Source organism: Phyllopteryx taeniolatus, chromosome 12 (genome assembly GCF_024500385.1).
Source record: "Phyllopteryx taeniolatus isolate TA_2022b chromosome 12, UOR_Ptae_1.2, whole genome shotgun sequence".
Taxonomy (NCBI): Eukaryota; Metazoa; Chordata; class Actinopteri; order Syngnathiformes; family Syngnathidae; genus Phyllopteryx; species Phyllopteryx taeniolatus.
This window is the reverse complement of record NC_084513.1, coordinates 4,559,429-4,579,248: the sequence shown is the minus strand read 5'-3', so window position 1 is coordinate 4,579,248 and position 19,820 is coordinate 4,559,429. Positions and strand designations below refer to the sequence as shown.

Sequence of the window (19,820 nt, the reverse complement as noted above, 5' to 3'; positions counted from 1 at the left end):
CTAGGTAAGACTGTTATCAGGTACAAGTGTGATGCTGACCCTGCTCATGTTGATAGCATTCTGCTGAGAGAGGATGATCTCGGGAGTATCAGGGTTGATGTGCACCTTGGTTTTCTCATTCTCCCACGCGTCGATGTAGAGACGCTGGAACAAACCACAATTATTTATGGAACTTCTGACATTACTTTCTTGTGTTTTTCCCCAAGAGGTCTACCTTGTTCATTGTCAAAGCGTTATTCTTTGCCAGTTCCAAATTCATTGCGTTAACGGGGCTGGTGAAGGGAACTTTGCTGGGAGGCTGGCGGTACTTTCTCTCGCTCAAGATCTCAGCGGCCTTCTTGGCCTTCTCCACCTCCAGTGAGCCGATGGGGGCCCAGCCGAGACCCTGGAGGCACTTCAACTCGGCCTTGTAGACGTTCTATGGAGAGCAGCGATGGAGGATTCAGGTTGTGAACCAAAACAAAAGCGAGGGGAGTTCATTTTTCATTTTCATTACAGCTACACTCACATCACTCTGCAGGTCGTAAGCGTGCCTGGCTTGGCGAACGTCGTTGGAGTCGGGCAGGCAGGTCCACTGGTGTAGGCGGGTGATATAGTTGGCGTGGTTGACCTGAATCTGGTTCTTCTTGGCCAGCTCGAAGGCCAGCATGTCCACAGGCAGGTTGAACTTGGTCTTTGACTGGTTGAAGTCCTTTTTGTAGAGGAAGTCGCTGGCGATCTTGGCAGAGTTCAGCGCCAGCATGAGGAGAGGGTCGTCTTGGACGCTGAGGGCCCCGATATGGTGGCCGACCTGCTGGCGGTATCCAGTCTTGTACTTGTACTTTGGGGGGAAAGACATGTCTTAATGGTTACATGGCAGAATATAGAAAAATAGGGTTAGGGTTAGTATGACTTACATCACTGGCAATGTCCCTGGATGCCTTGGCTGCGCGAATGGAAATGGCATCATTACGCATGTCGTAACCTTTCTTCTTGGCCTCTTCATTTGCCTGCTTGTACAGTTTCTGTAATTGGCCAAAACACGTGTAAAGAATAGTCAACTTCGGCACATATTTGAGCTCAAAGCGCAGTTGTTTACTCACCAAGCTGTAGTTGACGTTGTTGGCTTTTGCAAGAATAATATCCATGGCATCAGGCATGACGTGGATCCTGGTCTTCTCATTTTCCCAGGCATCAATGTAGGCTTTCTGCAATCACGCATAACAACACCAACTTTGGCAATCTATAACAGTGGTGTCTAAAGTCCGGCCTGTGGACCATTTGCAGTCCGCTGCATGGTTTTTATTGGTCTGCTGCATATTTTTATATGTATATATAAAAAAAAAGTTAAACAGGACACACAAAAGGCTAAAATAAAAGGTTAAAGGCTGTACGAAATATGAAACGTATAATAAAAATGTGTGTGCGTGAATGGTTGTTTGATTATATGTGCCCTGTGATTGGCTGGCAACCAGTTCAGGGTGTACCCCGCCTCTCGCCCGAAGTTTCCTGGGATAGGCTCCAGCACGCCCGCGACTTCCAGTGAAGTGGAGCGGAAGATGAATGAATGAATGAATATTGAAAATTTTACAAAATTTTAATGTTAAAATATATCACACTTTTTATTTCAAATAATTATTTTCAAATATAAAAAATGCAATGAAAATTTGTCACACACTATTTTTTATGAAAATATTTTTGAGTTGAATGTTCCAAGACATCACATTTTTTAAATTAAAAGCATTTGGATATCACACTTATACCAATAACTTCTTTCTTTGTCACTGATAACACCAAGTTGAGATGAGTTTTTTTCTTAAAATATTTGTAACTGCCACATCGAGTATCCAATTAGTTGCTTGCCCTGCTTCACACCATGTCCCTGACACATAGATTTTGGGCTGTTTTGATGCTTCTTGTCCTCTTCTCTCACCAACTTTAAGACTCTTTTATGTTTAAGGGCAAATAAACTTGAGTTGACGAACTGCTCAGCATATGTTGACCTACGGCATACTGAATTGGTTTTAGTTTGTTTCATAAACACAAAGGTGAAGTGGGGACCCCTATTCCTTCCATTTTTCTCTCAGTGGAAAAAGTGTGGACATACTTGGTCTAAATTCTGAAGGACTGTACAGTATTTACATTGAGTTTATGGTAAAATATTTAGTCATTCTAATGTTTGAATACCTGGTTCATGACTTGCGCGTTGGCCTTGGCCAGCACCATAGGCATGTCCTCAGTTGTGACCTTAAACTTGTAATTGCTCGGGTGCTGGCGGTACTTCTGTTCATTCAGGATCTCACCGGCTTTCTTCACCTTCTCCACATCCAAGGAGCCAATAGGCACCCAGCCAACACCCTGCTGCATCTTCGAATCTTCCTTGTAAACATTCTGGCCAGGACACGCAGGATTCAGTGAAGTATTGTCACACAAATGTACTTCATTTTCATTAATCAGCATTCATTTTCATACATCACTCTGCAGGTTGTAGGCGTGTCTGGCTTGCCGAACGTCATTGGAGTCAGGCAGACAGGTCCAGTTGTGCAGACGGGTGATGTAATTGGAATGGTTGACCTGGATCTGGTTCTTCTTGGCCAGCTCAAAGGCTATCATATCCACTGGCAGGTGGAATCTGGTCTTGGACTGGTTGAAGTCCTTCTTGTAGAGGGCGTCGCTGGCGATCTTGGCTGAGTTCAGGGCCAGCATGAGAAGAGGGTCATCGTGGATGCTGAGGGCCCCAATGTGGTGGCCGATCTGCTTGCGGTATCCAGTCTTGTACTTGTACTGGCAAAGGAATAAGTCTATGATTATTTATAAGAAAATATTCATAGAATTACACAATTCTGGGATTTTTCAAATTTAGAAACTTTCAATGGGCATTTATTGGAATAAACCTGAATAAACCAGCAATTTACCAAACTGATGGTTGGTTCTTAATATGCAATTTAATTATAGTTGACGAAAATACAGTATACTGTATTTAAGCATAATCCTGACAAAAACAACCAGATTTCAGGCAAGTACAGTTGTACCCTAATTTATAAGTGCCCCAATTTACAGTAGTTTTTTGAGTAAAGAGCAGTTGCTTGGCTGATTTTTTTTTTTTTGCTTTATACCATGAGCCAAAAGTTGACAACTTACATCACTGGCAATGTCTCTGGAAGCCTTGGCTGCGAGAATGGAAATGGCATCTTTTCCCAAGTCATAGCCCTTCTTCTTGGCCTCTTCATTTGCCTGCTTGTACAGATTCTGAAGATACAGAAGATAACAGATATGAAGATACACACGTTAAACAGAAAAAAGGTCACAGCAACTAAATTGTTCACCTACCAAGCTGTAGTTGACATTGTTGGCTTTTGCAAGGACAACATCCATAGCGTCAGGCATGATGTGGATCATGGTTTTGTCGTTTTCCCAGGCTTCGTGGTATGTTTTCTAAATTCCAGACATACCAGGTTATAAACGCCAAGTTTACGGTGAACTCATTTGACCGACTTGAGTGTTGTGTCACGTTTCAATACCTGGTTCATGACCAGAGCGTTGGCCTTGGCAAGCACCAGAGGCATGTCCTCGGTTGTGACCTTAAACTTGTAGTTGCTTGGGTGCTGGCGGTACTTCTGTTCACTCAGAATCTCACCGGCTTTCTTCACCTTCTCCACATCCAACGAACCAACAGGCACCCAGCCGACACCCTGCTGCATCTTCAGGTCTTCCTTGTAAATATTCTGGCCAGGACACAAAGGATTCATCCATTGAGGACTTACAAACATGTAATTTCATCAACATATAGTGTTCCCCTGCTATACGGCAGCACCCCCTCCCCCTCCCCCACTATATTGCAAGTTTCTTTAAAGGGTTTACAGTATAAAGACTGAGTTTAGCATTGTATGCCTTCACTATAATAAACACGCTCTGTCTCTTATTTGGGGAATTGTGTGAGTGATAGAGTCTTCTTTTTGTTTTGAGGTTATATGATAGTCTCCTATTTCTTGAAAGCATGAAAGTGAGAATAGGCTTTAAGGACTACTTTAAGAAGTGTGTTTAAAATAGTTGAAGTGTGTCTTAATAAGTTTAAAGTTAAAGCGTGTAGGAGGGGTAAAACATTTTTTTTAAATGTGTGTTTTTATGCTCTCTGTATTGCAGATTTTCACCTAACGTGGGTGGGCCTGGAACGTTTTCCCCTGCAATAAACGGGGGTTAACTGTGTTCATTTTCATACATCACTCTGCAGGTTGTAGGCGTGTCTGGCTTGGCGAACGTCATTGGAGTCGGGCAGGCAGGTCCACTGGTGCAGACGGTTGATGTAATTGGTATGGTTGACCTGGATCTGGTTCTTCTTGGCCAGCTCGAAAGCCAGCATGTCCACTGGCAGGTTAAATTTGGTCTTGGACTGGTTGAAGTCCTTCTTGTAGAGGGCGTCACTGGCGATCTTGGCCGAGTTCAGTGCCAGCATGAGGAGAGGGTCGTCCTGGATGCTCAGAGCCCCAATGTGGTGCCCAACCTGCTTGCGGTATCCAGTCTTGTACTTGTACTAAAGAAGGATTGAATAAGACCACATATACGTTTTCCAGTTATACAACAACCACGCAAGTAGCAAACTGTCTCATGATCTTACATCACTGGCAATGTCTCTAGATGCCCTTGCTGCCAGAATCGAAATAGCATCTTTGCCCAAGTCGTAACCCTTCTTCTTGGCCTCTTCGCTTGCTAGCTTGTATTGTTTCTGCAAGCCAAAACAAAATGCAGATAACCTTCAAGAAAATCTTCTGACAACATTTTTCTAAGTAGTCTATGACTCAAGCAAGATAAACAGTTACAGTAGGCTACTTGTTTTGGAAAAACACACCTCACTGTAGTTAACTTTGTTGACTTTGGCCAGCACAATGTCCATAGCATCAGGCATGACATGGATGGTAGTCTTATCCTTGTCCCAGGCTTGAGTGTAGGCTTGCTGCATATTTGGGGGTTGAAATACAAAAGGTTTGATTGGCATTCATTGATAATTTGGTAATCCTTGACTGCTGCTAAAACATACCTTGTTCATGATTTGGGCGTTGGCCTTAGCCAGCACCAGGGGCATGTCCTCGGTTGTGACCTTAAACTTGTAGTTGCTCGGATGCTGACGATATTTCTGTTCACTCAGGATCTCACCGGCTTTCTGAACCTTCTCCACATCCAACGAACCAATAGGCACCCAGCCAATACCCTTCAGCTCCTCTTTGTAGACCACCTGAATAAGACAAGAAGGTGAAAATAACAAAGGCATGTATTCGCTTTAATTACCCTTTATTTCTTATATCAGCCGTTCTCAAATGTTTTGGATAGACTCCTGACATATTTTTCCAAGGACCACCTCATAATCCTAACGGCAATTAAATATAACCATCATGTATACCCCTAAATGTCAAAAAGTTTTAATGTTATGATATGTTGTTTTTTTTTTCGAAAAAGTTGTAATTTTACCAGAAAACAACAACAACAACAACAAAAAGGTGTAATCTTTACAAGCACAGTGTTGTATTTTGTCAGTTGAGTCAGTCAAGTTTTAATCTTACGAGGAAAAAGTTGTATTTTTCCAAGATAAAGTGTATGATGTATGTATGTAAAGACGTTTTTTTTGGGGGTTTTTTTTGGTCCTGTTCAGCTGTTAGGTAAAGCAGAATGCCGGAACAGACTGTGCCACAGTGGAGGTTTTAAGATTCCGCTGTGCTTCTTTGTACTCTGGATTCTGGATATCTATTGAAAATTTGAGTCAGACAGAACAAAGTTGCAGGAAAAAAAAGGACGAGACGGTGAAAAGATAATAGTTTTATTTTCCAAAAAAGTAGGAGTATATTCTTGAAAAAAAGCCTTATTCCTGTAATAATACAACTTTTGTTGTAAAAAAGGGATATTATCCATGTTTTTATTTTTTAAACCATCATCTATGTGCTGCTTTACCCTACACTGCTGTGACACATGAATTTCCCCTCTGAGGATCTATCTATCTATCTATCTATCTATCTATGTAAGGCAGCTGAGAACAGATTTTCATTTGCAATGCCGACCTAGCTACAGACAGCAAAGTAAACAAAAGCATCCATCTATCCATTTTCTGAGCCGCTTCTCCTCACCAGTGTCGCGGGCGTGCTGGAGCCTATCCCAGCTATCATCGGGCAGGAGGCGGGGTACACCCTGAACTGGTTGCCAGCCAATCGCAGGGCACATAGAAACGAAACAAACAACCATCCGCACACACATTCACACCTACGGGCAATTTATAGTCCCCAATTAATACATGTTTTAGGGATGTGGGAGGAAACCGGAGTGCCCGGAGAAAACCCACGCAGGCACGGGGAGAACATGCAAACTCCACACAGGCAGGGCCGGGGATTGAACCCCGCTCCTCAGAACTGTGAGGCTGACGTTCTAACCAGTCGGCCACCGTGCCGCTAAACAAAAGCAAATACAATAAAAACAAATACATCAATACAGGATTATCATATCTTAAATTCCAGTATGTCTACTCACATCACTCTGCAGGCTGTATGCATGTCTGGCTTGGCGAACATCGTTGGAGTCGGGCAGGCAGGTCCAGTTGTGCAGGCGGGTGATGTAATTGGCGTGGTTGACTTGTATCTGGTTCTTCTTGGCCAGCTCAAAGGCCAGCATGTCCACAGGAAGGTGGAATCTGGTCTTGGACTGGTTGAAGTCCTTCTTGTAGAGGGCGTCACTGGCGATCTTGGCCGAGTTCAGGGCCAACATGAGGAGCGGGTCATCCTGGATGCTGAGGGCCCCAATGTGGTGCCCAACCTGCTTGCGGTATCCGGTCTTGTACTTGTACTGCGAGAAAAAAAGTTTTAGGATAAAACGGCTGATAAGGAGAAGGAATGTTTGATTATATAACAGACTGACGAGGCAGAGGGATTGAGCTGGGCAAGATTTGTAGCAGGTTGGGATGAAGTTACTCGGGGAGAGGGCAGTGGATTTTTTTGGACAAGATTGTTCAACAGGATCTTAGAGAATGGCAAGATGCCCGGGGACTGGAAAAAATTTATGCTGGAGTGAATTTTTAAGAACAAGGGTGTGTAATGTGCAGCGTTGGAAATAAATTAATGAGCCATACAATGAAAACTTGGAAAGAGAGAAAAAAGGCCAGGTTGAGACAAGAAGTGGAGATTTGTGAACAACAGTATGGTTTCATGCCTAGAAGGAGCATCACAGATGCCATATTTATCTGAGAATTCTGATTGAGATGTACTGGGAATGCCAGCAGGAGCCTTTGTGGATTTGGAAAAAGCAACTGAAAGGGTGCCGAGGGAGGAGCTGTGGTACTGGAGGAGGAAACTTGCTGTGGCAGAGAAGTATGTTCGACTAATCCAGGACACGTATGAGAACAGTAAAATAAGTGCTCCTGTGGAATGACAGAAGACTTCAAGGAAGAGGTGGAACTGTATCAAGGATCGGCTCTGAGCCCCTTCTTATTTGCTATGGTGATTGACAGATTAACAGATAAGGTCAGCCAGGAGTCTCCATGGACTCAGATGTTTCCAGATGACATTGTGCTCTTCAGTGAGAGTAGGGAGCAGGCTGATGAGAACCTAGAGAGGTGAAGGTATACATTGGAGAGGCGAGGAATAAGGGACAGGTGCAGGAAGACAGAGTACAAGTGTGTAAATGAAAGGGAGGCTGAAGGAATGGTGAGGTTACGAGGAGTAGAAGTGGATAAGGTGTAGGAGTTCATGTACTTGGGATCAACTGTTCAAAACAAAGCGGAGTGTGGAAGAATGGTGAAGAAGAAAGTACTGGAAGAATTGATCAAAAGGATGGAAGAAAGTGCGGCAGAAGCGCACTGGCTAAAGTTAAAGGAAAGGTTTATAGGATGCTTGTGAGATGTTGGTTTGGAGATGATTGCAATGACGAGAAGAAAGGAGACAGAGCTCAAAGTGGCAGAGTTGAAGATACTGAGAATCTCTTTAGAAGTGATGACGATCACAGGATCAGGAATAAACTCGTCAGAGGCACAACAGGGACTGGAAGATTTAGAGACAAAGCCAGAGAGTCGCGATTGAGATGGTTTGGACGTGCAGCGAAGAGACACTGGCTATATCAATTGAAGGATGATGGAAATGGAGCCGCCAGCTATGAGGCAAAGAGAAAGACCAACAAAGACAAGAGTTCTGGATGTAGTGAGGGAAAATACTGTAGCTGGAGTTACAAGAAAGGATGCGGAGGACAGTGCAAGATGGAAGAAGATGATTCACTGTGGCGACCCCTGTATAGGGTTAAGCCCATAGGAAAAGGAGAAGAAAAATGTACTTACGTCACTTGCAATAACAGTTGAGGCTTTAGCCGCCTGGATGGAGATAGCATCAGCATGGAGATTGTGACCCTTCTTCTTAGCCAGCTCATTGTCCAGTTTGTAACGTTTCTAATGACAACAAGAAAATAAGAGTTTTAAATTGTTTGTAAATAATGTGCAGCAATTGTGTGTGTAAGTAATAACAGTTATAAAGTTCTCACCTCGCTGTAGTTTTTATTGTTTTCCCGAGCCAAAACAATGCCCATTGCGTCAGGCATGATGTGACTTGTTCTCTTGTCATGGTCCCAGGCTTTGGTGTAAGATTGCTGGAAGCACAAGTCCCTTTGAGTTGTCAGACACAAAAAACGAACACAGATCTTTTTGTCCTTTCCAGTACCTTATCCATGACCAGGTTGTTGGCAGTAGCCAGTGCCAGGTCCATGGAGTGCATGTCCTTGGTAAATTTGAAGGTGCTGGGATGCTGGCGGTATCCATGGTCCCTCAAGATCTGGCCGGCTGTTTTAGCTTTCTCCACATCCAGTGAGCCGACAGGAATCCAACCAATTCCTCGGATGTAGTTTTGATACTCACTCTTGTACTGGTTCTGTAGGAGAAGTGGGACATGTTCCTTCAGTGTCCTTCAATGTCAATCGAATTGAATTATAAACATTTTTTGGGGGGAGAGGGGTGTCAATTATTTGTGGTTTATCACAACGGGGAAATGGAGGATTACTGTACTGCGATTAAAATAATGTTTAGCTTCTTATAGGGGTCTTACATCACTGGCAATTAACTGCATGTTCCGGGCCAGTTCCAGGTTCATGGCATCAGGCAGGACAGTGTAGTGGGGGATAAGCCTCTTGTATCCAGCCATGGTCTGCACGGTCGAGGCGTGCTTGGCGTGAGCCACGCTCATCATGTCCACCGGTGAGTGGTACTTGAGCTTAGCCTTGTGGTAGTCCTTCTTGTAGTTCTTGTCACTCTGCAGCTTGGCCACCTCCATGTAGTGGACCAGCAGGGGGTCGTCCTGCAGGCTACGGAAACCCACGTGGTGGCCTCTAGCTTTCTCGTAAGCCAGCTTGTATTTGTACTGGAATGTAAAAAGATTGACCAAGCGAAAAACTGGTAAATTGGGGTACTTGTATGTCAAGGTACCGCTGTATTAATTTAATTTCCACACTCACATTGCTGGCAATGTTGGTACCAGACTTGGCGGCCAGAATTGGGATGGCGTCTGCCCTGAGGTCGTAGCCCTTGTTGGCCATTTCCATAAGGCCAGCTTTGTACCGTTTCTGTGGAAGGAAGTAAGACGATCATGTAGCTGAAATGAGAATTCACTGCATTATTCATCTTACGTTGCTCATGGTGATGGCGTTTGCCTTGGCCAAGACAATCTCAGGAGCATCCGGCATGATATTGACCGTCAGTTTGTCCTTCTCCCAAGCGGCCGTATAAGCTTTCTGAAAATGAATTCCAAGATATTTGTATTTTTTGGTGGGTAAGCAAGAAAGATCAATTTAACTCTGCCGCACCTTATTCATTATCTGATTGTTGGCCGTGGCCAGAGTCATGTCCATGGAGTCCATCAGTTTGCTATACTTGAAGTTGGACGGGTGAGTGCGGTACTTGTTCTCGCTTAGGATATCACCGCCGACCTTTGCGGTTTCTACTGCAAGTGAGCCAATAGGGACCCAGCCGCTACCTTTGACACTGTTGTTCCAGTCTGACTTGTAATCACACTGGAAAGAGAAAGAAGTCATCAATAAATGTATTGTATCTCGGACGGGAATTTTAAAAGCCACTGGACCAGAATTTTAAAAGCTACCTAAAAGTTGTGACTAAGTCTTCTTATTACCCAGAAGAACACCTCTTGAACACAGGTGTGAAACTCAAGGCCCATGGGCCAGATGCGGCCTTCTGTGCCATTTTTGATGCCCCCTTGGGACTTGCTTGAAACTTGAAGGTTAAGACTTGAGACTTATTTGTGATTTGCACATACAGTATGTGACTTACTCCCACATCTCTGTTGTGACAGACTAAGGTTGTATGACTTGACTTAAGACTTGTTTAACCCAAGTAACGACTTGACCTGCTTGAAATTTAGTGGGGACTCGACTTGGTTGATTTTTGCCAGAGTAACTTGAGACTTAAAACTTAAAGGTCAAGACTTGAGACTTACTTATCACTTGTACGATACATGTGACTTACTTCCACCTCTGATGAACGGTTCTATACAAGTAATTGATTCACAATGGTGTGCACTTGAGCTCGGAGGTAAACTTACATCACTAGACTGGGTGTTCATGGTACGAGCCAGCACGAAGTTCATGGCATCGGGGAGGAGAGCGTTGGTGTGGTGGATCTTCCTGTAGCCAGCCATGGTCTGGGCGGCCGAGGCCTGCTTGGCATGGACCAAGCTCAACATGTCCACCGGCGAGTGATACTTGAGCTTGGCCTTTTGGTAGTCCTTCTTGTAGTTCTTGTCGCTCTGTAGCTTAGCCACCTCCATATAGTGGACCAGCAGGGGGTCGTCCCGCAGGCTACGGAAGCCCACGTGGTGCCCTCGTGCTTTCTCGTAAGCCAGTTTGTACTTGAACTGCAACGACGAGTAATTTGAGTAAGTTGATAGTGCGTAATGGCTTTTGTTGCAGTTCAGGAATATTTGTTTGTGACTTACGTTACTGGCGATGTTTGTTCCTGATTTGGCAGCTACAATGGGAATGGCATCTGCTTTCAAATTGTAGCCCTTGTTGGCCATCTCCATCACACCGGATTTGTATAGTTTCTGCAAGAAATACGCATCAGTACTTACATGAAAAACAGTTTCAGAGTATACGATCAACTTTTGACATATAGTGTGACATTTCGAGGTGAATTTACATTGCTCATGGTGATGGCATTGGCCTTAGCCAAGACAATCTCAGGGGCGTCTGGCATAATGTGGACTGTCCGTTTATCCTTTTCCCAAGCAGCTGTATAAGCTTTCTATCAATGAAAAGCACAGAAAAAACAGATGAGCACCAGGACGACATGTCCCGTTTGACAAGTTGCTTGGCCTTCATTTAATTGCCTAATTGCGTCGCACCTTATCCATGATCTGATTGTTGACGGTGGCCAGGGCAATGTCCATGGAGTCCATCAGCTTGCTGTACTTGAAGTTGGACGGGTGAGTGCGGTACTTGTTTTCGCTTAGGATCTCACTGCCAACCTTGGCAGTTTCTACTGCAAGCGAGCCAATCGGGATCCAGCCGACACCTTTGATGTAGTTGTTCCAGTCGGACTTATAATCACACTGGAGAGAGAAGGAAGTCATCAGTGAGTGGATAGAATCTCAGAACAAAGTTTTGAAAAGCCACCTAAAAACTGTGACTAAGACTGCTTATTATCGGCTGAAGAAAATCTCGAGAATAATACTGTAGATCTTCTGACAAGTAGATTTGACAATTGTAATGGGTTTTTTAAAGGTCTGGACAAAAAAATTCAGGTCCAGAATGCTGCTGATTAAGTTCTTATCTGTACCACAACACGCCATTCCTATTTTTTTTCAAAATGAAAGAGTAGATTTTAAAATCTTACTGTTGGTCTACAAAGCTATGAATGGCTTTTCAGTTCACTATGAGACTTCCAGAAACCCCAGTTTTTAGGTGTGAGCTTACTGAGTCTCTCCTGGGCCAAACAAACCAGAACTCTGAACTCTAGGATCTTGAAGGTTAAGACTTGAGACTTGCTCATGACATGTGACTCACTTCTACCTCATATATATTGTGACTAAAACAGATTGGATGACTTATGACCTTCTTAACCCAAGTAATGAACACATATGTGACTCCCACCTTGGATATGTTGTAACTATTTAGACAGATTGGATGACTTGACTTGTTTAATCAAAGTAATGACTTGTGGACAAACTTACGTCGCTAGCGTGGACGTTCATGGTACGCGCAAGAACGAAGTTCATGGCATCAGGGAGGAGCGCGTTGCTGTGGTAGGTCTTCCTGTAGCCGGTCATTGTCTGCGCGGCCGAGGCCTGCTTGGCGTGGACCACGCTCAACATGTCCACCGGCGAGTGGTACTTGAGTTTGACCTTGTGGTAGTCCTTCTTGTAGTTCTTGTCGCTCTGCAGCTTAGCCACCTCCATGTAGTGGACCAGCAGGGGGTCGTCCTGCAGGCTACGGATGCCCACGTGGTGACCTCGCTCCTTCTCAAACTCCTTCTTGTATTGCACCTACGAAACAAGGCAAGTGTGACTTTTTCATTCCGGGTGTCGTACATTCGATGCACCATTATGACATAGTGTATCTCGTTTTGCTGTGTGACTTACTCTTTCTGGGTGTCAGATGCTCACATTATATGCTTACTAATTAATCCTCTCCTCACTTAGGTGTGGTTTTCAGTGGGACTGAAAAAAAGTTGTAATTCCTGCATGTTCTTGTTTTATTTTTAGTTCTGATCTTTGTCTTTGTGATATATGTCACTAACCTCACTCCTTGAGTATAAATACTTCAGTTTTAAGGCATCAGGTGTGGGTTTTTGGGGTTTGCTGAGTACTATATTTGTTTTATGAGCTGGATTTTTGCAGTGTATGTTTACTTGTTTGAGGACTCTAAAATCGCCCGTAGGTGTGTATGTGAGTGCGAATGGTTGTTTGTTTCTATGTGCCCTGCGATTGGCTGGCGACCGGTTCAGGGTGTACCCCGCCTCCCGCCCGAAGATAGCTGGGATTGGCTCCAGCAGCCCGCGACCGTAGTGAGGTCCAGCGGTAAAGAAAATGGATGGATGGATGGATGTTTGTTTACTTGTTTAAAAAATATTATATATTATATATATTAATATTTTCACAAAAAGCAATTTGTTTTCAGCTTTTTGGTCAGAAACTGGTGTGTTTGGTGAAACCGATACATTCTACTCCTGATTACTGGAGAATGCAAAAGGCTAAAAACTTTTTTTTTTCTGGTGAAAGAAGAGATTCGACCCTTTCTTTTGGTAGTTTCGTTCCTTATGCTGTATTGTCACTGAACAAAATATTCTGTGCGGCTTGACAGATCAGTCAAAATGCTCTGAAACTTCTTGCAATATTGATACAGTAACTGCTTTGAAAACGATTGGCATGTGAATGACTCAAATTAACATATTCCTAATTCAATTACTTTTTTTCTATTTTTTTTAAACCATTTGTATGTTTAGTTGTTTTAAAAAAATCTTACTGAGTCAAATTTTCGGGTTCCATTAGCGGTTTTCCTTAAATGAAGTCATATATTCATCACTGCATTACTTTATTTTAGTTGTGTGCCTTAAGACAACTTTTGTTGGGAATTGGTGCGACGTAGTAGGGATGTAACGATATCTATAGCTCACGGTTCGGTTTTATCACGGTATTAATCTCACGGTACAATAATTATAGCGATGTCGTGGGAAAGCACACGGTATTGAAGTAATGTTGACAGTACAGGTGGGCAAAGAGACGAAAGCAGGACAACCAAAAAACCTCTTTTTGTTACTGGCTGAATCCTTCTCGTTCGGCTTTAGTAGTTTCTGTGCACTTTCCCATAAGGTTTTTGAGAGAAAAACATCTTCACATCATATATTACCGTGTACTTCTATCCCCGTCCATACAATGTTTACATTTGTATACGGTACCTCCGAAACGCTTTGGTTGCGACAGCAATAATCATGCTCTGCTCACAATAACAAAACTATCCATTGAGAAACATGTCTGTTCACTCATTTAACAAAGATTTATTGTCATATTTTATTTATAACATTAGAAATTGGATACTGTATACTAACAGTGTTTGTTTGCTTGAGTCCAAAAATTTAAGTCAAGCCAGAAACGCAGGAACACTCTGAAAGGCAATGCAGGTTAAGAAGTAGCCAAGCAACAATAAATAAAATAATCACGGGACTCCTACTTAGTTTCGTTTCCTCCGCTTCGTGATATTTTAAAATAATTAAGCAGTCTCTCTAATGTTTTCATTGAAATGTGGATATTTCATTGACGAGAGGGAACTATATAAAATGATTTATTTTTGCATTAATACTGTATCTGTATTTGTACATAGTGGACCTATTTTATTATTTCATTTTTGTGAATGGAATGTTTGGCGGAGAGAGACGTAACGGGAGTCGTAATTGTTATTCTCTCTCAGTGTGATGTCCTTTCACCCACGACCTTTGACTTGATAAACATTCACTAGAACACAGCAACATTAGAACTAGAACATTATTTTATACCGAGATAAGACCACGACGATATCGAGGCACTTTCAATTTCGCAATCTCAGGAATATTGTGACATCCCTCCTATGTAGTACTATGTAGTAAATAAAATAAAATCCCTGTTACATAGCAAATAAAATTAAATTGAAATCAATTCAATTTTAAGGGGAAAATTGGTAGTTTTACACACATTACTGGCAATAAATCTGCCATGCTTGGCATGCTGGATGGGAATGGCGTCGGCCCTCAAGTCGTAGCCTTTGGCGATATCTTCCAGCCACTTTTGTTTGTAGTGACTCTGCAGGGGGGGAAACATACATTCAGATTTGTGTCCAGTCTAGTCAAAAAATGCGTCCATGAATGTTGTCCTCTCACCTCACTGAGGGTCTGAGCATTAAATTTTGCTTGGATGAACTCGGGGCTGTTGGCCGGCAGGTGGTAGGTGTGCATAAACTTCTCACCAGAAGCTTTGTAGGCGGCCTGTGCAGGTGAAATACATAGCACAGTGTAAAATTCCGGTGCCAATTTCCAACACAAAAGACTGAAACCGATTGCATCGTACGTGGTCCAGCTGCTTGGAGTTGCTCAGAGCCAGGCTCATGTTCATGCTGTCACTGGTGCTGGTGAACTTGAGCTTGCTCGGATGCTGACGGTAGCTGATTTCGTCCAGGGCAGCCTTGGCGGCTTTGGCCTTCTCCACGTCCAGAGAGCCGATCGGAACCCACCCGGCTCCTTTGTAGTAGGTGGTGTAGTCGGATTTGTAAGCATTCTGTGTAAAACCACAGACATGGAGATTATAATTTTGCTTGAATTGAATAATATATTCCTTGTATCTTGTTTTTCAAGCTTAGTTTTTATAGTGTTTGTTTGTTTCTTTTTTACAGCCAGGTTTATGCAGTGTAATACCTTAAGATTTTTTAATGATTTAACAGGGACTTTAAATATTTACCTCATATCAGTAAAAATCTACTTATTTTTAGTTTAAATACATTTTAGGGAATCTGTGTTTTTTTTAGGCTAACTATATTCTTCTGTTAAGAAACCAAATTTTCTTGTTCCACTGGCAGAAAGTTTTGCTTAAATTAAGTAATACATTCCTCATTTTATTACTTTTTTATTGTTTTATTTTAAGATGAATTTTTACAGTACAAGTAATAATTTGCGATTTTGTTAACTATTTTACAGGGACTTTGAAGGAACTCTTTGATACAGTGAACATTGGCACTTATTCCACAGTTCTGGCCTTACAAATGATGTCTGCAGCAAAAGACCAAAGCACCAAAATAGACTCCGTTGTAATTTTAGGCTCATTTTCCGAAGAAATATTTGACTTTCAGCCACATTTGCCCTGCCCACATTTTGGACACGTCAGCCTGTCACAGCCTGACATCTTGATGGCAGGAGGCGTGGATATTTCCTCATTGAACCTCTATGTATTCTGCAATGTAATTTTCACCTATACTGAAAGTCTGAATTATTCTTACTTTTTCCCTTGTTTTTTGACCTTTTAGGTTTTTGCAGTGTATGTTTACTTGTTTTAAAAACATCTTACCAAGTCAAATTTCCCTGTTCTACTGGCAGATAATTCTGCTTAAATTCAGTAACACATTCCACATTTCATTTTTTCAGCGTAAAGGTACGAATGAAAAGCGAGAGCACGCACGTCGCTCTGAATCTCCATCATGCCCTTGCAGAGGTGCAGCTGCAAGTTGTCGGGAAGAAGCAAGTAGTCGTGAAGGTACTTCCTGTAGCCGATCATGGTCTGCACGGCCGAGGAGTGCTTGGCGTGGGCCACGCTCATCATATCCACCGGCGTGTGGTACTTGAGCTTAGCCTTGTGGTAGTCCTTCTTGTAGTTCTTGTCGCTCTGGTGCTTGGCCACCTCCATGTAGTGGACCAGCAGCGGGTCGTCCTGCAGGCTACGGAAGCCCACGTGTTGGCCCTTTGCCTTCTCGTGGGCCAGTTTGTACTTGTACTGCAAAAAAAGAGGCAAGAAACCTCAGGTGGGAACAGTTCCGGAATCACTGGAGGTGTAGGATTCCATTAACAGCTCACGTTGCTGGCAATGTCTCTGGTGGTCTTGGCTGCCACGATGGGGATGGCGTCCTCCTTCATGTGATGTCCTTTGAGCAGATCTCGACGGTGCTTGTCGGTGTAGTAATTCTGAAGATAAAAATCTGTGTTAAAGTGCACGCATGTATGTACTGTATGTGTAACAGTATACAAATACTGTAAAATCACAGCTACTTTGGTGCCTTTAAATAGGAGTTTAATTCATTCTGTGAACATGCTTGTAACTCAAAAAACTCCATCCATCCATTCATTATCTGAGCCGCTTATCCCCACAAGGGCCGCAGGAGCGCTGGAGCCTATCCCAGCTATCATCGGGCAGGAGGCGGGGTACACCCTGAACTGGTTGCCAGCCAATCGCAGGGCACATATTAACAAAAGACCATTCGCACTCACATTCACACCTACGGGCAATTTAGAGTCTTCAATCAACCTACCATGCATGTTTTTGGGATGTGGGAGGAAACCGGAGTGCCCGGAGAAAACCCACGCAGGCACGGGGAGAACATGCAAACTGCACGCAGGCGGGGCTGGGGATTGAACCCCAGTCCTCAGAACTGTGAGGCAGGCGCTCTAACCAGTTGCTCACCGTGCCGCCCTCAAAAAACTCAAACCATCTTTTCCCGTTGAAATGAATGGAATGCCATCCCACAACAACAATTTTTTTGTAATCTGTTTTTTTAGGCATAGCAAAGCCAAGCAAATGTATTTATATAGTGCATTTCACACATGAGGTGTGCTTTACATGATTAAAAGCTTTTGAAAACAAAGCTTATAAACATTTAAAAGAGAAAAATAAAAATACAATTAAAACAGTGGAGGAAAGGAGGAACATAGCACTTTATGTACTTTATAAAAACATAGTAATGACATTATTAAATGCGAAGAATTCAACTGTTTTGCTACATTTTGCTTCAATTCAATGGCCATTGTGTTGCTCCTTCTTGTGTGTGCATTTTGGCCACTTGGGGGCAGTATAATACATATATATGGATATACATGGAGACGATCACTCCTCAGTATTCAGTACAGTAATATTGGTTATTCTTCGCAAAGGATTAACAATATATGACTGAGTACTGTGATACTGTCTGTCTACATGTGTTGCCCCACCGTTTGTGTTCATAAATCCGTTACTTAAAGGTTTGTAACATTGCGACACTGATGCTATTTGTTAGCCCCTCTAGGGCATTTTGCATTGTTTTTTAGCATTAAGCTAAACTGATTTTTATCAGGAAAAGTTGTGTAGTTGTTTTAAATACACAAGGTGTAATTATCTCTGTTTTATGTTTCATGTGACAGTAAATTTAAACTGGGAGTGCCAATCATCAGTTTTAATCCACTTTCTTTGAAAACTTGATCACGATGTGCCAAATCGTTGCTTGTGGTGAAGTGAGTTGAGTTGCATTCAACGCCACCATACAGCTCTCACATCTCATGTTTTTGCTCACAATGGCTTGTATCTGGAAAAGCTCGTAAGTCGGATCAGTCGTATTTTAAGGCATAATTGTACTTAATAAGGATTCTCTTAAAATGTAATGCACATCATCCATCCATTTTCTGAGCCGCTTCTCCTCACTCGGGTCGCGGGCGTGCTGGAGCCTATCCCAGCTGTCATCGGGCAGGAGGCGGGGTACACCCTGAACTGGTTTGCCAGCCAATCGCAGGGCACATAGAAACTAACAACCATTCGCACTCACAGTCATGCCTACAGGGCCTACAGGCAATTTAGAGTCTCCAATTAATGGATGTTTTTGGGATGTGGGAGGAAACCGGAGTGCCCGGAGAAAACCCACGCAGGCACGGGGAGAACATGCAAACTCCACACAGGCGGGGACGGGGATTGAACCCCGCACCTCAGAACTGTGAGGCTGACGCTCTAACCAGTCGTCCACCGTGCCACCTAATGCACATCAAATATACATAAATATTGTACTTAAATACATGTTTGAAAAACAAAGATTCAATGCACACGTATTGTACAAAAAAGCTAAATACAACTGAACTGTACTTAACAAATGTTATTTGTTGGATAAAAACAAGTTTAGGCCACTGTAACATTAGGCGCAGGTTGAACATTTAATTCAGTGATTCTTTTGTGTACCACTAGAGGAAGCCCACGTTCCACTAACCACACTTTGAGAACATTATTAGAGCAGTGATTTCCAACCTTTATGGAGCCAAGGTACATACTATTTTACAATTGAAAAATCTCACGGCACACCAACAAACAAAAATGTCACAAAAAGTGGATATATTAATTACTGTATGTGCTTCCTGCCATCTAATAGAAGAGCATTTATTTGTTCTGTCTGTCACTATGCCTCACTGGCATAAATAGAGGAACAAAGATACATTATTTCTTGTAAATAAATATTTTTTTTGAGCAATTAAGTAAAATTGGATAATTTCCCACAGCACACTAGCTGGGAATCACTGTGTTAGAGGCTCTGCAGCTACCATCTCATCATATCCAAATATCATTCAGCAAGCTAACGTGCAGATAAAAAAGAAGACAGTTTGTTTTTGTCCTTGCCAGGATACTGCTGGAAAATAAAAAGCCTAAAAAGACACCTGTTACATAATGTATATACAGTGCAGGTCAAAAAGATCACCAAAGCATCTAACCTTGCTAATGTTGACAGCGTTGTATCTGGCTTGCATCAGTTCAGGAGCATCAGCAGGAAGATTGTAGGTGTGCTTGAACTTCTCGCCGCTGGCCTTGTAGTCTTTCTGCAGAGGCGTCAAAACCAGGAAGTAGTGTCAAAAGGCTTAAAAGGGTCTCCAAAGAAAGAGCTTTGTGAACGAGGTGCTCACCGTGTTGAGAAGCTGGGTGTTGGCCTTGGCCAGCTCCATGTTCATGGAGTCGGGCACACTGGTGAACTTGATGGTTTCGGGGTGCTGTCTGTAATTCCTCTCGTCCAGAGCCGCCGCCGCCATCTTTGCCTTCTCCACCTCCAGGGAGCCGAGCGGCACCCAACCCATTCCCTTGACAGAGGTCTCGTAATCTTGTTTGTATTGGTACTACAAAAGCAAACCAAAGTATGTTGGTTGGTTACACAAAACCGATATTTTTACAAATATCAATGTGATGTTTGTGGTAAAATTGTTGGGATTATACCATCAAATCCTATAAATGCTACCAAATACCATATACTTATATGTCAGAGGAATTTTCCCCATTGAAATGAATTAAAATGCCATTAATCTGTTCTGCTTGCTCATCACTCAAATGTTGGCTCACAACACAAAGCAATAAAATGGACCAAGCGAT

General features: G+C 42.9%; 1 protein-coding gene across 16 annotated transcripts in view; it reads right to left on the bottom strand.

Annotated features, from left to right (window-relative positions):
- Positions 1-19,820, bottom strand: part of neb (nebulin) — a 96,262-nt gene that overhangs the window by 54,887 nt on the left and 21,555 nt on the right. For all 16 annotated transcript variants that reach the window (XM_061793220.1, XM_061793234.1, XM_061793235.1 and 13 more), the window contains exons 27-60: positions 19,364-19,570; positions 19,175-19,279; positions 16,532-16,639; positions 16,140-16,451; positions 15,039-15,245; positions 14,852-14,956; positions 14,667-14,774; positions 12,174-12,485; positions 11,346-11,552; positions 11,141-11,245; positions 10,938-11,045; positions 10,545-10,856; positions 9,793-9,999; positions 9,616-9,720; positions 9,445-9,552; positions 9,039-9,350; positions 8,658-8,864; positions 8,482-8,586; positions 8,282-8,389; positions 6,490-6,801; positions 5,015-5,209; positions 4,826-4,930; positions 4,595-4,702; positions 4,199-4,510; positions 3,501-3,704; positions 3,310-3,414; positions 3,121-3,228; positions 2,452-2,763; positions 2,167-2,370; positions 1,083-1,187; positions 897-1,004; positions 509-820; positions 215-418; positions 40-144 (exon numbers count right to left, since the gene is read on the bottom strand). In XM_061793220.1, coding sequence (XP_061649204.1) covers positions 40-144; positions 215-418; positions 509-820; positions 897-1,004; positions 1,083-1,187; positions 2,167-2,370; positions 2,452-2,763; positions 3,121-3,228; positions 3,310-3,414; positions 3,501-3,704; positions 4,199-4,510; positions 4,595-4,702; positions 4,826-4,930; positions 5,015-5,209; positions 6,490-6,801; positions 8,282-8,389; positions 8,482-8,586; positions 8,658-8,864; positions 9,039-9,350; positions 9,445-9,552; positions 9,616-9,720; positions 9,793-9,999; positions 10,545-10,856; positions 10,938-11,045; positions 11,141-11,245; positions 11,346-11,552; positions 12,174-12,485; positions 14,667-14,774; positions 14,852-14,956; positions 15,039-15,245; positions 16,140-16,451; positions 16,532-16,639; positions 19,175-19,279; positions 19,364-19,570 — 6,147 coding nt within the window. The remainder of the gene's footprint in view (positions 1-39; positions 145-214; positions 419-508; positions 821-896; positions 1,005-1,082; positions 1,188-2,166; positions 2,371-2,451; positions 2,764-3,120; positions 3,229-3,309; positions 3,415-3,500; positions 3,705-4,198; positions 4,511-4,594; positions 4,703-4,825; positions 4,931-5,014; positions 5,210-6,489; positions 6,802-8,281; positions 8,390-8,481; positions 8,587-8,657; positions 8,865-9,038; positions 9,351-9,444; positions 9,553-9,615; positions 9,721-9,792; positions 10,000-10,544; positions 10,857-10,937; positions 11,046-11,140; positions 11,246-11,345; positions 11,553-12,173; positions 12,486-14,666; positions 14,775-14,851; positions 14,957-15,038; positions 15,246-16,139; positions 16,452-16,531; positions 16,640-19,174; positions 19,280-19,363; positions 19,571-19,820) is intronic.